This window comes from Plutella xylostella, chromosome 11, assembly GCF_932276165.1.
Source record: "Plutella xylostella chromosome 11, ilPluXylo3.1, whole genome shotgun sequence".
Taxonomy (NCBI): domain Eukaryota; kingdom Metazoa; phylum Arthropoda; class Insecta; order Lepidoptera; family Plutellidae; genus Plutella; species Plutella xylostella.
The window spans coordinates 4,336,204-4,352,072 of record NC_063991.1 but is presented as its reverse complement, the minus strand read 5'-3'; the positions used below and the strand labels follow the sequence as shown (position 1 = coordinate 4,352,072).

The 15,869-nt window shown below is 38.4% G+C and overlaps 2 protein-coding genes across 6 annotated transcripts in view; one reads left to right on the top strand and one right to left on the bottom strand.

The window, feature by feature from the left end:
* The window catches only part of LOC125489134 (zinc finger protein ZFP2-like), a 32,552-nt gene extending 31,564 nt beyond the window's left edge, over positions 1 to 988 (bottom strand). The window contains exons 1-2 of one of the 4 annotated variants that reach the window (XM_048623940.1): positions 743 to 988; positions 5 to 156 (exon numbers count right to left, since the gene is read on the bottom strand). In XM_048623940.1, coding sequence (XP_048479897.1) covers positions 5 to 134 — 130 coding nt within the window. In that variant the 5' untranslated portion in view covers positions 135 to 156; positions 743 to 988. The remainder of the gene's footprint in view (positions 1 to 4; positions 157 to 742) is intronic. The other 3 variants (XM_048623939.1, XM_048623941.1, XM_048623942.1) reach the window with 3 other exon arrangements.
* Positions 989 to 5,925: 4,937 nt separating this feature from the next.
* LOC125489140 (zinc finger protein 681-like) lies at positions 5,926 to 9,006 on the top strand. Of its 2 annotated transcripts, none has more exons than XM_048623988.1 (3): positions 5,926 to 6,074; positions 6,779 to 6,918; positions 7,624 to 9,006. In XM_048623988.1, exons 1-3 carry the CDS (start codon positions 6,049 to 6,051, stop codon positions 9,000 to 9,002), a joined length of 1,545 nt encoding a protein of 514 aa, XP_048479945.1. In that variant the 5' UTR covers positions 5,926 to 6,048; the 3' UTR covers positions 9,003 to 9,006. The 2 variants fall into 2 exon arrangements, with proteins under 2 accessions (XP_048479945.1, XP_048479944.1); XM_048623987.1 differs by having other exon boundaries at positions 5,932 to 6,074; positions 6,773 to 6,918.
* Positions 9,007 to 15,869: the final 6,863 nt, after the last annotated feature.

Genomic DNA, 15,869 nt, shown 5'->3' with positions numbered 1-15,869 from the left:
AAACCTGGTGCTGCAACTTCACTTATATCAAAATCAATAATTTCTTGTTTGAGAACGGCAAGATCTGGAAACACGCTCCTCACAGTAGGGTTGTTCAACAGATCATGTTCCTCTATGTCCATGCCATCCTCCATCTTATAGTGTGGTTTTGTACAACTAAAACAAGAGCCATAATTATACTCAAATTTGCATTTATTTTGTACTTACTTCATATACAAATGACATCAAGTTGACTGGAAGCAGAACCAGCCACTCATACAAAAGTGTGAGGATGTAGGATGCTACTGCATATGACAGTAACTACATTAAAAATTATTTTAGTAGGTAAGTAGGTATCTACATAAGTAACTAGTCCTTATAATACATATTATTTATTTCAGATAAAGGTGGAAAATAATGGTAAGTATTTAAAATAATTTCATACCAGTACCATAAGGCGCAAGAATGGTTAATAGATCAAATAAAAAAAAAAATATAGACTGTAGACTTTCACTATAAGTACCAGTAGATCTAGAGCTAAAAAGATAAGAACCTACTCATAGTTTTTAAAAAGAGGCCACAAACAAACACTCATTTAGCATTTGTTGAGGAAGGCCCTCACCACCTACCACCTGCTAATTAAAGACCTCTGCAGGCTCTCTCACTTCCACTGAGCCTACAGCCACCGATAACTCTTCATTCTGCCACATATTCACTCTTGTGTGTAGCATAGATTTAGCAAACAAATGGAGGAAAAGCTAACCTCAACACCAGAAGTATGAAGGTTTTATGAAACTTTTCTTACCCAATGCAGTGCGAAACACTTTATTCAGCAGACTATCGGTGAAATTAGCATTTATTAGCTTTGAGGGTGCTAATAGTTAAGAATATTTTTCGGTTTTTGACCAAAACACATCCAAATACCCAAAATGACCCCAATGCAAGCCATAGCAGTGTTGCCAGTCCCATTGAACCATTTCGGACGGTATTTTACCTAAAAACGGACGGTTTCTAAAGCCGCGTACAGACCGGCCCAACGAACGCCAACGAACGTTTTTCGTTGACCTTCGTTGCTGCAATCTGCCCTGTATTATGTATGATAAATATCCATTGTTGGGATAACCGTTGGCGTTCGTTGGCCGTTCGTTGGCCCGGTGTGTACGCAGCTTTACAAAAAGGGACGGTTTAAAAAAAGTTACGATCTGTAAGTGTATCAAATTAATAAGGCTGTTTTATCTTATAAGGCCGATAAAGAGTTATGAGCTGTTGATTTTTTTGATGATAGATCTGTATGAGTACTATACCTAAGTACTGCGGAAGCACTTAGATTTCGAGAAATAATTTTGTGAAATCTTATGATTTTCGTCAACTATAAAATGGAACACCCACAGAGTAAACAAAACTCGTTTTATTTGCTTTCCGTTCTAGATAATGTTAACCTATTTTGACACTTTAGACAGTTGGGTTTTGTTTATTAATTGTGTCTGTTTTTTTTCGTGATTTTTTTATCTGCGGATCATCGTAGCTAGTGGGCAAAATAAAGTAAATGAGCGCGTTCACTAAAATACTCCGAACTTATTGCGCCCTAAAAGGGACGGTGGATGCAAAGGGACGTCGAGGGGACGGTTCAGCGTCAAATAGGACGAAAATCGTCTTACCTTTTAGGACGATCTGGCAACGCTGAGCCATAGAGAAAATAACACTATTAACACTACGTGATGCAAGCCTAGCTGTCATGTCATTGACATTGAACATTGACATTTTGTTTAAAAGTACTCTGTGGTTGAATGTTTCTATTTCACAGTGGCTCAAAAGGACAAGTGGACGTTGTTACGCAGAAAGGACTCAATCCACAACTTGGTCAAGGCGTTTGTTAAAAAAAAAGAAGTTCATTTTTGGAGAAATAGATGGCGTTGTCTGAGTTGTACCAACTGTCAAACCCTCAGATTTGATTTTGTATAAGCTCACATCTTATTCTGTGAGGCTAACGAAATGTCAAAGTGTCGTAGCTATAGTGCCACAATCTTATCTGTTCCGGTGGCGACTTCGCTGTGATCGAATCCAGTGATGCCATCGATTAAATTTTGCTTATTTCTGGTTTAAACGACAATGCATTTCTGCTATTACCTATTTTTATAATTAGGTACATTCATAAGTATAGATAAATCAAAATATAGGGTCGATAGTAAATGAAAGAGGATATAATATATCAAACGACATTTGTTGTATAGTAAATTGGTCCACGGCGAACAGAAATAAAATTAGTTCTGATTATGTTCTGATATAGGAGATTAAATCTAGATTACAATGGTATAGGTAATATATGTGGGTCGTGGGAATAACGAGATACGACTTTAAAAAACTATTAATTATTATTTTTGAACACTTTAATTAACATTTTTAAAGTAAATAGAAACAAGAGCATACAATTAAAAGAAATTCAGACAGTGTGCAAAGGTTAATTCATCAACATCATCATCACGACCCATCACGTCCCCACTGCTGGGGCACGGGTCTCCTTCCAAAGGCTAATTGCCAAAAAGCAATTTCTTTCAGCCAACTCTTGATAGGTTGGGAAAACAATGACATGTCATAAATCATCATTATTTCGTCTAAAATCGCTGCAGGTGCGAGAAATTCTTCTTGGTATATTGCCTAAGATTTAAAGTATCATGTCACGTCCTCACACCTGTAATCAAAGAAAAATTAAGATTATATACTTTTCATCAAGAGTATCACGACTATTCACGACCCATCCCGTCCCCACTGCTGGGGCACGGGCCTCTCCGCTCTCGGGAAAATATTTAATAAAATTACATGGAGTATATGGGTAAAATTATTCGTCATATTTGGCAACACTAACCTGTAGCCGCTGCAACTTGTTCTTCCAATTTTTCAAACGGAATTAAAGGCGCCTGAATATGTTATTCTTCCTGCATAAAAGCCAATATACATAGTACTACTTTTCTTGCATCACATTACAGCGCTTTTGGCATTATTTCACCCAGAAAATCACAAAACAAATTAAATAACGTAGCGTCAGCCTCTTCGCAGAAATTGACAACTCAAATAACGCACAGAGTATGAAATGACGTTTGACAATGACGTATCGTTAGTTGCACATTTTGACCACCGGAACAGATAAGATTGTGGCACTATAAGTAGTATTTACAGAGTACATTATTTATATTTTCTCTAGGTGTATTGGGGTGTAGTCCAAGAAAATATTGAAGTGAAGGAACCGCATTTTCCTTTCATCTTCTTTGTTAGAAAAGTAAGTGATTAATAATAAATTAAGATTATATTATGATAAATATAGGTGTAGGTAGGTACTGACTGAGCAAGCAGCCTAGTGCATATAAAATGTGAAAAACTATAAGTTTGTACTTACCTCTACATGCAGCTGAAATCCTTTTTAATGAATTTAAACCCAAGCCTACTTGATGGGTCATGTTGGGCAACTCTTGAGTGCTTATTATGTTAGATTGCTACCTACACAATATATCATGTTATGTAACAATGGTCAATTTACATTACCGCGAATTATTTTACTTACCTGAATGAATTGATCAGTGTGTCCTACCGGTTATGACCTATGGAGCTGAAACGTGGACACTTACAGTGGGACTGGTTCACAAACTGAATGTCACTCAGCGAGCTATGGAAAGAGTTATGCTTGGAGTCTCTCTGAAAGGTCGCATCCGGAACGAAGTAATCCGACAGAGAACTAAAGTCACCGACATAGCTCACCGAGTTAGTAAGCTTAAGTGGCAGTGGGCTGGTCACATCTGTCGAAGAACCGATGACCGATGGGGCTAAACGTGTTCTAGAGTGGAGGCCGCGACTAGGCAATCGCAGTGTGGGACGCCCTCCGGCTAGATGGGGTGACGACTTGCGAAAGGTGGCTTTATGATTGGATGCGGAAAGCTAAAGATCGCATACAGTGGCCTGCATTGGGAGAGGCTTACGTCCAACAGTGGACTGCTATAGGCTGATGATGATGATGATGAATGAAAATCACTTGGTAGGAAATGATCCGAACACAACCATGAATGTTTTCGCAGTTTATAATCAATTTTTCGCACATTTATCCGAGTCGCCTTAATCCATTTCCTATATTTTTACAAGTTGCGACGGCATTCAGTCTCATCTTGTCTTGAAAGTATTTCTTTGGGATCCTACGTATAAATAAAAATAGAAAATCTGTTCTCGCGCGGGTAGAACTATTCACAGAATACTTAGCACTATCCCAAGCCACCACAAGCCACATATCGGCTCGGAAGGACGGCTCGTCTAATCTGTGGCTCGCGCTACCACCATCACAACTAGTGAGTTCTTATTCTGAGTTTAGTACTCTTTGCTCTCTATGTAATTTTTGACAGTTGGTACACTACGTTTTCACGCCATCTATCGGCTTACCCATAAACTCAACTGACAGCTGTCAAGGAAAACGGCTCATGTTGTGCAAGACGACCTTAATGGTGTTATGAATGTTCCTTTTTTTAAATAGGTAGGTACTTTTAATTTTTTATCTTGCTTTCTCTCGAGAATACCAGCAAGTTGAAGCTCTCAAGAAGGAACATGTGTGAGGCCTCGGGTGAGGCAGCAGTCCGGCGCGGTGCGCGGTGGTGTTGAGGTAAAAATTAAATATTTAATCTGTGAAACTAATACATCAACCACAGAGTACTTTCATTTACAACAAAATGTCAATGACATGACATGACAGCTTGGCTTGTATTTCGGTCATATTTCGGTATTTGGCAATGACGACATCATAGAGAAAAAATAAACAATTCTGAAAAGAGTGGCATCTCGAGGAGTTTTTTGTCATACTCTATACGTCATACTGAACAGCGCCACGCCATCTCTTTATATTTCTCAGCCTCATTGTACATACATACAGGGTGCCCTGTTGGGACACCCTGTATATATATAGATATTGTTATCACAAGTTAATAGCCGGATCTCCACCAAACGATCCAATGCGATCCGATCGCCTGATCCAAGAAGTTTAGTATGTAAGAATTCTTGGATCGCGCGATCGGATCGCGTTGGATCGTCTGGTGGGGATCCGGCTATTAACTTCAATCTATAAAGATATAAGACATATTTGCCTTAACGTAGTTACACACAACAGTTATTACATTTATTAGCTAAATGTAAGTTCAATCTATTTATGTACCTACCTACATGCAACAATAAATAAAAAACAAATTATTATATAATTCTTTATTACCTCGCATATAACAATGTTTCAGTTCAGTTTTGTTCATGTCACTTGTAAAATAATATGCGAGTGGGTGTGTGTATTCCTTTTTTATTCCTTTCACCATGAAAACCACTTAATGTTTTGTTAGTTTATGTTTCCCAAGAGAAGCAAATCTTGTCACTTGTGGTGATAAAGTCATTTCGTCCAATAGTGCATCATTTATCCTCGCGAGGCAAATCTTTGACGACATTTATCAGTTTGGTACACATAGTATTTTAATCTTCAGCGGATATGAAGATGTCGATCGCTCTTTGCCAGTGCCGTGGAACCACATGGAACGGATCCATATGGAATCTGTCAGGTCACAAGAATTTCATAAAAACACTTTTTGCGGATAAAGATGCTTTTTCTTAACACACCATGTTTATTTTTATTTGTAGGTATATAAAATTTATAAATAACGATAAGTATACCGGGAGTATAGGCTTTTATTACAAAAATGTTATTTGCGAGACATTGTAAGACAACTGAACTGACACTGACACGCAATTTCTTCATAATAGCCATAGATCACGACAATGTTGACATTCAAATACTACTTATCTATGTGTCTTGTTATTGTTCTATGGTCTTGTTCATAACGCCATCTTACATCTTTTTTGGTAATAAGAGTAATATAAAGAGATGCCGCTACCTTCTACTAAAAGTTCAGCCATTAAGGCAGTGACCCCCCCCTGGACGACATTGACGACTTTGCCCTTCGTCATTGGTATTTGGATATGTTTTGGTCAAAAACCTAAAAATATTCTTAACTATTAGCACCCTCAAAGCTTATAAATGCTAATTTCACCGATAGCCTTATGAAAAAAGTTTCGCTTTCCATTGGGTAAGAATAGTTTTATAAAACCTTCATAATTATTTACTTCTAGTGTTGAGGTTAGCTTTTTCCTCCATTTGTTTGCTAAGTGACATGTATGCTGCGTACACACAAGAGTGAATATGCGACAGAATGCAGTGTGGTGAGTGGCTGAAGGCTCAGTTGATGTGGTGACGTTGCACATGTTTTAAAATGCACTATATAAGTAGGGATCTGATAAAAAATACTAGGTAAGTAGGTGCATTATGAATGAATTTCACAAAAAAATGCCACTAAATTTAAACGAACTAGGTAACTATATTATATTTGCTATTGACCTAAATATCTGTTGAAATATCTGAAAGCAATTCTTCTCAATTTTAAGGTTTTCACTGTTTTCCCTTATTAGGTACATCTCTTTGTACAGGATGATTCTGCTGCCAGCATCATAACAAATGCTAGATAGTAGATATATACTTATTTGAAGTAATTAATAATCTACTTCTTCTTCTTCCTTGCATTATCTTTATTTAGTTGGCTTTGTGCATCATGTCAGACCATTTTATAATCTACTTATACTCGGTCCATTATATTATTGGTTTTTTGACATTCGAAATTCCATACATATTTGACGACTGCAAAGGAACCAACTTTTCTTAGCAGACATAAGGAAACGTCTAAAATACAATAACATAGTGGAAGCTCTATAAGTCTGCATATATTTCGTGTTTCAGTAGTACAGGAGAGCAGTATAAGATGGAGGATGACATAGACATAGAGGAGCATGATCTGTTGGACGACCCCGCCTTGAGGAGCGTGTTTCCAGATCTTGTCATCCTCAAACGGGAAATCATTGATTTTGATGTCAGTGAAGGTATGATACTTACCAGTTCTGTTGACTAAGGGTGAAATGCACCAAAGAGTTAAATCTAGATTAAGTGTCCAATCTCGATTTAAGAAACGGCATTCCATATAAAAGAGAATAGCCAAATCTGACCCACTTTGCAGCCACAAACCAACCAGCCACCAGCCAACTCACTAAAAAACATCTATTTTTATTCAGGGATAATGAGGGAAAAATATTTTTTAAATCTAACTTCTTTTATAAATTATACTTAGTTTGAGGACTTTGAGGGAAACATCTAGTACAGTACGAAGACTTGATCTTTCAGCACTTATTTATTTTCGTTATCCCATGCCTCATAATAATAAAGTTTACACCAGGATATACTGTAGTCATGGGCTACTACACATCAGTATATATTTCATCAATGGCTGCTCTTGCAGGTCATGGCGCCATAGACATTTGGCCCTCATTATCTGCTTTGTTTTCATTATAACTTACTTATTCCCATCAATATCATCTGTGCTGGTTAGCAAAGGGCTGCAGCGAAGCACTGACACCTTTTCCGATGTTAGGCCTCAGGTATACAATAAGAAAGTTGAAAAATGCTGTTCCTAAAACTGTTAAAATCCTCACAACTTTCTCAAGTCTCTTTTCTGATTTTTATTTGATAACACATTCACATTCACCATAAAGGTATTCATCAATCATTTAAACCCAACCTGTACCTTTCAGAAACCCCAACAAGGAATGAAATTCCAATGAGACAGGATTACCAACTGGGTTGCACTTTGGAGGAGAACAGTGGGAGTCCTCCTACCGTGTGCCGCGCGCATGACACAGATGTCAAACCTGACGTGTTATCTACGGACATGGATGACACATCAACTGTTGAAAACTACAATTTGACTGAATCTGAAATTTTAGTTTCTGATATAAAGAAAGAATCAGAAAATGCTGTATCAAAGGAGTTGCCATTTTACAGAAACAGAATTATACTCGGCAAGATACATGTAGATGCGTCAGACAAAGTAGCTAATTATGTTATTAATAATGAAGAGAAACTAAAGCCTGATTCCGGTTTGGCAGCGGCAATAAACTCCGAAGCAGGTAGAAGCAAGATAAGTAAACAGTATTGTGAATTTGAACAGTGTTTGCAGCTTAAAATTATTCTAACTGACTGTTATACATCTCTATTGGACAATACCTGTTACTGTGCTCAGTGTGCAGTGTTGTTCCCCACCACTGAAGCGTATAGTGAACATAACACGAGCACACACACCGAGACCACTCACTCAACTAAAGCCTCCGCTTACGTTGAAAAATGTAAAAAGTTGGTTCATAAGGGGGCATTCGAGTGTGATACCTGCAATAAAAGATTTAATTCTTTAAGTAAATTGAATCTACACAGGTTAATTCATACTGGCGAAAAGCCATTCGAGTGTGCAACTTGCCAGAAAACATTTCGTCAATTAGGTCATTTGACCAGACACCAGTTAATTCACTCTGGCCAGAATCCATGTGTGTGTACAATTTGCAAGAAAACATTTAGAGACCCTTTCACCTTGAAAATGCATAATCTCATTCACACTGGCGATAAACCATACGAGTGTAATACTTGCAAGAAATCATTCAGGCATCTTAGCTCTTTAAGACAACACGAGCTAATGCACACTGGCGATTTTCCTTTCAAGTGTAAATATTGTCAGAAAAGATTTAAGCGTAAATACCGTTTAACACAACACGAATTAATTCATACTGGTGAAGAGCCATTTGAATGTGAAATTTGCAAGAAAATATTTACAGACCTGTACTATTTCAAGAGACACAAGTTAATTCACTCTGCCGAAAAGCCGTTTGAGTGCGACATTTGCAAGAAAACTTTTGACCGAAAAAGTAGTTTGAAAAGTCACAAGTTAGTTCACACTGGTGAAAAGCCATTTGAGTGTGACACCTGCAAGAAAACTTTTAATCATCGAAGTAGTTTGAACTGGCACATGTCAATTCACATTGGCGAAAAGCCATTTGAGTGTGATATTTGCAAAAAGACTTTTTATCGACAAAGAGATTTGAAAGTTCACAAGTTAATTCACACTGGCGATATTAAAATATGAGTGTGGAACGAGCAAGAAAACTTTTTATCAAGGTAGAGGTTTGAATGAACCCAACCTAATTCACACAGGCGAAAAACCATTCAAGTGTAATATTTGCCAGAAATCGTTTAGGCATTCAAGCAATTTGAGTCAACACAAGTCCCTTCACACTGGTCAAAAGTCAGTTGAGTGTGACACTTGCAAGAAAACATTTAGCCAGAAAAGATGTTTGATTAGACACATCCAGTCAATTCACATTGGCGAAAACCGATTTCAGTGTGACACTTGTAAGAAAACATATAGCAGAAGACGTCAACTGTACATACATATCCAGTTAGTTCACACCGGCGTCCCTGCAGCTCGCCCCTAGCTGCCCTCGGCGCTGGGAGCGGCACACGCCCCCCCCCCCCGGCTGCACGCGAGACACGCGCCGACATGCAAGAGGACCTTGAGACCTGTGCCTGAATAAAAAAATGTTTAGTTACGATATATTTATTTTAATAGGGCAATTTAAAAGTGGGTGCAGCAATGCACCTCTGCCTACCCCGCAAGGGAGTACATTAGTACAAGGCGTGAGTGCGTGTGTGTGTGTGTAGGGCAATTTAAGAGCTGCTATAAAATTTCCCATTACTACCTACTTTGTATAAATAATTGTTACTGTTAATATTATTAGGTACGTACTGTTTCTACTTGTTGGTTAACATGACTTAATGCAATATATTTTATAACTAATGAATAAGTTAAGTAAAAATACATTAAATACTCTTACACTTACTCTTGGTAAAATATAGCATGAGCGCTTTGATCATGCCCTCAAATCAATATATTTTGAAAACCAAACTTTATTGAGCAGACATGAGTATTTGTCAATGAAATGTCAGGTAGTAGGTACTCATGCTTTATTTTATTTTTATTTTACAAATTCATTATATTTTTTCCCCCTTTGTCGCAAGCTGGAGGTAGAGAGGACTAGGCCTAAAACCCTTCCTTCTTTGGAAGGAGACGTGCCCCAGCAGTGGGGACGCGATGAGTCGTGAAGATGATGGCGGTAGAGTAGAGAGGAAGCGACGGCGCGGAGCTAGAGGCCGCGCCACGCGCTGGCACATTCATTATGCCGCCCGTCACTTGGCTACACGCATTTGCCAAAACTTCCATTGCAGACTGTAATTGGCAAATAGGCTTTGTATTGTATAGGACTATAGGCAAACAATATAAGTACCTACGGCAGTAAATTTATCGGTTTGGCAAATACGCAACTACGAAAAGCCAAGTGCTATAACATTCTTCCCGGCGATTTCTACCTATCGAGAACAATACTAGTTAGTGCATGCACGGAATGGGAGATTTTCCTTGACAGTTTAAAAGTTCCGAAATCGTCCGATAGATGGCCACCGGCCTGTCGTTTTTTATGAGCTGCATTCTTCTGGAAGATGTCATAAATCATACAAAGCTATCTTAAACTAGTTAACACTTAATATTATGCATAATATAACAGCTAGTTAACGCATATATTATGGTTTAATTCACATCCATCGCAAGGGCGTACCCAGGATTTCAGCTAGGGAGGGGCAGCTCATACATGTTTCATTTTACGCAGAGTAGGTTTTCAGAACACGTTTTTAATTCCCACTTGGCAGGAAAATTTACGTTTAAGTATTTTATGTTCTAGCTCTTTCGAACCTGAGTGATATGAATGTGCGCTCGATTTTGTTCATTTTTTTAGCGTTACACTTCTTTGAACCGAAACGCAGTCTATGCCGACGGTAGTGCATATTGCTTTTAATGTCTAAAAAAATTGCATTAGGCGTTCATGGGGCCGAATTATTACAAAATAATTCTATATTAAATGTGACACCAACCAGCCATAATTATTTTCCCTGCTTAGATTATAGTTACAAGTAAACGTGGCAGCAAGGAGGCAACATGTGATGAGGTACTATGGATGGAGAGGTATTCCACAGCTCTCAGAATATAATGGAGTTATCGGTCAAGATCCCTATATATATATATATGTCAACCTTACTGGGTAACACATTCTTCTACGAGCATTTTTGCTCTATTTATTTATTTTATTTTTAATTTATTTTACTAACTATACTTATTAGAAAACTTAACTAATTTATTTTGTAGACAGGAGACAGGGTAACTTATGTTGCACAAGTTTCCACCTCTAGGTAGATTAGTTAGGTAGTACAGGGAGGGTTTACTAAAGCTATAATTATACTTAATCTAATCGCAAATAGAGCTACATCATCACGACCCATTACGTCCCCACTGCTGGGGCACGGGTCTCCTTCCAATGAAGGAAGGGTTTAGGCCTAGTCCACCACGCTGGCCAAGTGCGGGTTGGTGGACCCCAACACAAGCAAGCTTGTGCTGAGAGATTTGTCGGGTAAGTGTGTAACCCGACTGTCAAATGTTTTTTAAGCCGCCTGAAGGCCTCTGACTAGGCTTAATAACGACTGCTGCCGAAGCAGCAACCGGGACCCACGGCTTAACGTGCCGTCCGAAGCACGGAAGCGTCCAGAAAAGAACCACTTGAAATCGGTCACCCATCCAATGGCTGACCGTGCCAGTTGTTGCTTAACCTCAGATCAGTTACGATCACAGAATAGAGCTACACATGACTTTAATACAAATAGAGAGAGTTAAATTATAAAACAAAAAACAAAGACTTACAAAGAAATTAATCTTAATTAAACTAACCACATTTATGAGAACCAATGTAGTCAGAAACCAGCTCATTGGAAATAGATGCTATGCTATTAATAAAAATGCCCATGTCACTGTGGTCACGCAATATATTATTTAAACACCACTCAAGCTAGCCGAGCAAAAAGTGAGAAATCCTGTTCCTCTTCAGTGTTCTGGACACCAAAGTAAAGGCAAGCCAAAGATGAGGGGTCATCTGATGGCTGGAGTCCCTAATACCCAACAGCTGGCCTGAAGCTGCCCTGCCCCTTTATGATTATCATTATTATTATTTTCAATAGGTAATTTACCTAATAATAGAGACTGAAACTGAAGATTTAAGCTAATAATGATATTTTTTTTAATTATTGAAAGTCAAACTACCTATCTCATTAGAATAAAAAAATAAGTCCAAAAGCTATGATAATTTATATTTTCGTAATGCACAAATGCCTTTGTTCCCAGCCAGTCACACCTCAACCAGTCACACTGTTACTCGTTAGGAATTTTATGTTCAAAATTCCCATCAGTCCACACTCTGTTACTCGTTGAAACACCTTTTTCCTTCATTCCCAACGTGTCACATACAACTGTAACACTGTTACTGGTTGGGATTATGAAATTGAAAATTCCCAACCAGTCACTGTAACACATCGCCTTCCGTCCGTCGTCACCGTGTAAAGTTAAATTACCGAATTTCATAAAATGAATATAATTTCTAAAGATATTCATAATCACAACTAACTGTAGGTACTATCGAACGAAAAAGTGAGCACCCCCTTAAGGATCATTTTCCTTTGCAGGCATCAGCCATCAATAACTCGCTTTTGACCAATGGGGTACAAGTTGACCAAAAGTTACTGTCTCTATTGCCACCAGATATGCAAACACAAAACAACATTGCATTGTCTTAAGGGCCCGTACAGGGTGACGTGCCGCGCCAATTTTGGGTTTTCAATGCTCTTCACACAGCACACGCAGTGACACGCACACATGTAAGTTTGCACAGTGGGTCGATAAACTTTTACTCGCCAACTTTATTGACAATTATGTTCAAGTACATTTTGGGTGATTTTAGGGTAAGTAAGTATAATTCTTACTTACACTGGTAGGCACCAGGAAAGAGTAGAAATTAATAGGGGTGCCACTTTACTCTATACTCGGAACCCGATTAGCTTTCTCAAACAAATGTGGTATTTACTTGTAGAAAGGTAACTACAAGTATTAAAGTGTAGATAATAAGTTTCGGGCATCCTCCAGCCAACTGAACCCCGACGACAAAGCAAAGTAAATACATAGTGTCGCAAAAGGGCTATACTAAGCCAAAAGGGGATGACTCAAGGGGTCATTCTGAACAACTTTTGTTCTACGAGATTTGCAAATTCGCGAAAAAAAATATTCGTTTTCCATGGTAAAAAGTCACATGTCCAACAAAGTTAATTTCTAAAACTCGTAGAGCAAAAGTTCAGAATGACCCCCTGTCTTACTCCTTTTTACCGGACTGCCGAAAGAGGAGGGTAATGTTTTTTGATTGTATGTATGTCTGTTTCTTTGTTCCCTCCTGTAGCCTAAACGGCTTAATAGATTTTGGTGTATGAGGTATTGTTAGAAGCGTATTGATGGCGCGATGGTTATAGGCTATGTGACGTTCTATTAAAATGTACATAGCGCCCTCTAGAGGACATAACGTGATGATCGAAAAAATAATAATTCAACTTTGCCGTGTAAGGTATCAAATGAAAGGGCTTGATTTTCACATTATAAAAATATGCATATTGAAGGTATTTAAATAACAACACCAAAATTATTGAAATAAAAAATTATCATGAACTACTGACGTAAAATTTCATAAAATAAAAACAACTAAAAAGTTACAAATAAAAAAATACAATTATAAACAAACGAAAAACCCGGCTGTACGCTAAAAACATGAAAACAAGTCCCAATGTTAATGGAAAGTATCGCAGGCGGGGACCAACTTGACCGCCACTCAAGGCTGTTTTCTAAGTAACATTCAGCTAAATGGTGAACCCTCTGCTGGTCCCCGCCTACGATACTTTCCATTAACATTGGGGGGTGGATTTCAACAAGTCCTAAAAAATCTTCATTTCCGTGGACTTTTTTATCTTAAGGTTTTTTATATTAGAAAAACGATTTTATTAAAGTTTTTGTTAATGTTAGTGTTCTTTCTAAATGGGTAGCAGATAAGTTAAAAACTGAACGAGATACGGATGATTAAAAATTTCGTGCCACGGCGATGAAACTTGCGTTCACGGCAATGAAACAAGCGTCCACGGCAATGAAACAAAGGCCCACGGCAATGAAACAAACTTCCACGGCAATGAAAGAACTGTATACAATGGAAATGAGAGAATCAATCCACTGCAATTTTTAAAAAAGACTGTGAGGGAAACCCAAACTTAGACAGGTATGTATGGCAGAAATATTTGGATAGATATTGGAACGAAAAAAAGACCGACAGTATCTATTAAAAAAATAAGAATATAGTATGGCATTATCTAAGTAGCATTTTGGGGTCCGTATTGCGACGTATTTATAAAACAAAATGTTTCATTTCACACTAATAACGTTCACAACATATAATAAACCTTACCTATAACATCTATATGTTCATAAGGTATAATATCCAATTCGTATACTGTTCATTTTATGTAAAATTCATAAAATATACTATAATATGACATAATCTGTGCTGAATTACACAACACCGGCAAAACACCTTGCACCAAAATATAAAGATAGGTGCGGTTAGGTGCACAAGTTGGTCAGCTAAGCGTCTCCCTACATAACGCCAATAATAATAACGCAGTCAAAACTCCTTGCACCAAAACCTAAACATAGAGCGTCTCCCCATGTAGCCCCGCTTCGCTTTTGATGAACATGTGCACTTAACCGCTCCTCCTCGCTTTTCTCGTCATCGCACCTATCTTTAGGTTGTGGTGCTAGAGGTTTTGATGGTGTTGTGTAATTTAACACAGATTATGTGATATGATAGAATATTTTATGAACTTTATGCTAAATCATAGTATATTTTAAATGGTATAAGAATATGAAATGTACATGCTATCATCATCAGCCTATAATCATCCAATGCTGGACATTGCCTCTCCCAAGGAGCGCCACAACACTCGGGCCTCGGTCTTTCGAATCCAGCCACTACCGGCTATCTGCCTAAGCTTGCATATTTTGACAGCTATGTTGGTAACCTTAGTCCTCTGACGTATAACCTCTTTCTGATACCGTCCATTAGAGAAACCCCAAGCATAGCTCTCTCCATAGCACGTTGAGTGACTTTAAATCGGTGGACCAGTCCCACAGTGTCAGTGTCCACGTCTCTGCACCATATGTCATAACTGGCAGGGTGCAATGGTTGAAGACTATTGGATGCGCCTTTCAGCCTCCTTGTCGAAGTTGCTTCTGCCTAGCCGAATCTGTCTGCCTCAGGTCAGTCATATTATGGCACAACTTCGATAGTTGTCTCACGAACGATCACCGGCTCCGGTTTTATGTGAACATTCTACATGACTTTTGTCTTGCCTAAGTTCATACGGAGGCCTACACGTTGCAAGCAGCATTAAGGCCACTTAGCATCCAGCTGAGTTCCTGCAGAGATGTATGTTCTATTATATTCTATTCTTCTATCTGTAGGAGGTGAAAGTACCTGCACCTGGCTCTCTCGAATGGGACCTTTGTGCAATGTGCATATCCCCAAGGTCTAAGCTGCCTTTCTAAGCTTGGACCATTTCCCACCACGCTGGTCCACAGCGGGTTGGTGGGTTCACATATTATCTAGATGTGCTAAATCTGTATAGGTAGATATGCAGGATACTTCACGATGTTTTCCTTCACCGTAAGAGCGATGGTATACATTGTATTTAATTTCAAAGGAACACATTGGTACATGTCAGCGCCGGAATTCGCACCCGCATCATTGGTGTGGGAAGCGGGCGCTTGCTTACCCAACTGAGCTACCACCGATCTTATTTATACATAACGTTCATTATAATTATGTTGTGATTGTTATTATTAATGTAATATTATATATTTCGTTTTTATACATCGCGATACGCACCCGTTTTAACGCACTGCAAAAAGAGGTAATTAGTACAGGACTAGTCCTGAAGGTAATGTCAGTGATCGGTATTAGGTACCTGGTACCTATTACAGGTAAAAGAT

Excerpts from the sequence above, each read along its gene's own strand:
- LOC125489140 (XM_048623987.1), top strand. The coding sequence starts at position 6,049 with ATGAAAAAAGTTTCGCTTTCCATTGG. Across the intron at positions 6,075-6,772 it reads AAAGTTTCGCTTTCCATTGG|TTTCAGTAGTACAGGAGAGC; the intron begins GTAAGAATAGTT and ends ATATATTTCGTG. Across the intron at positions 6,919-7,623 it reads TGATTTTGATGTCAGTGAAG|AAACCCCAACAAGGAATGAA; the intron begins GTATGATACTTA and ends TGTACCTTTCAG.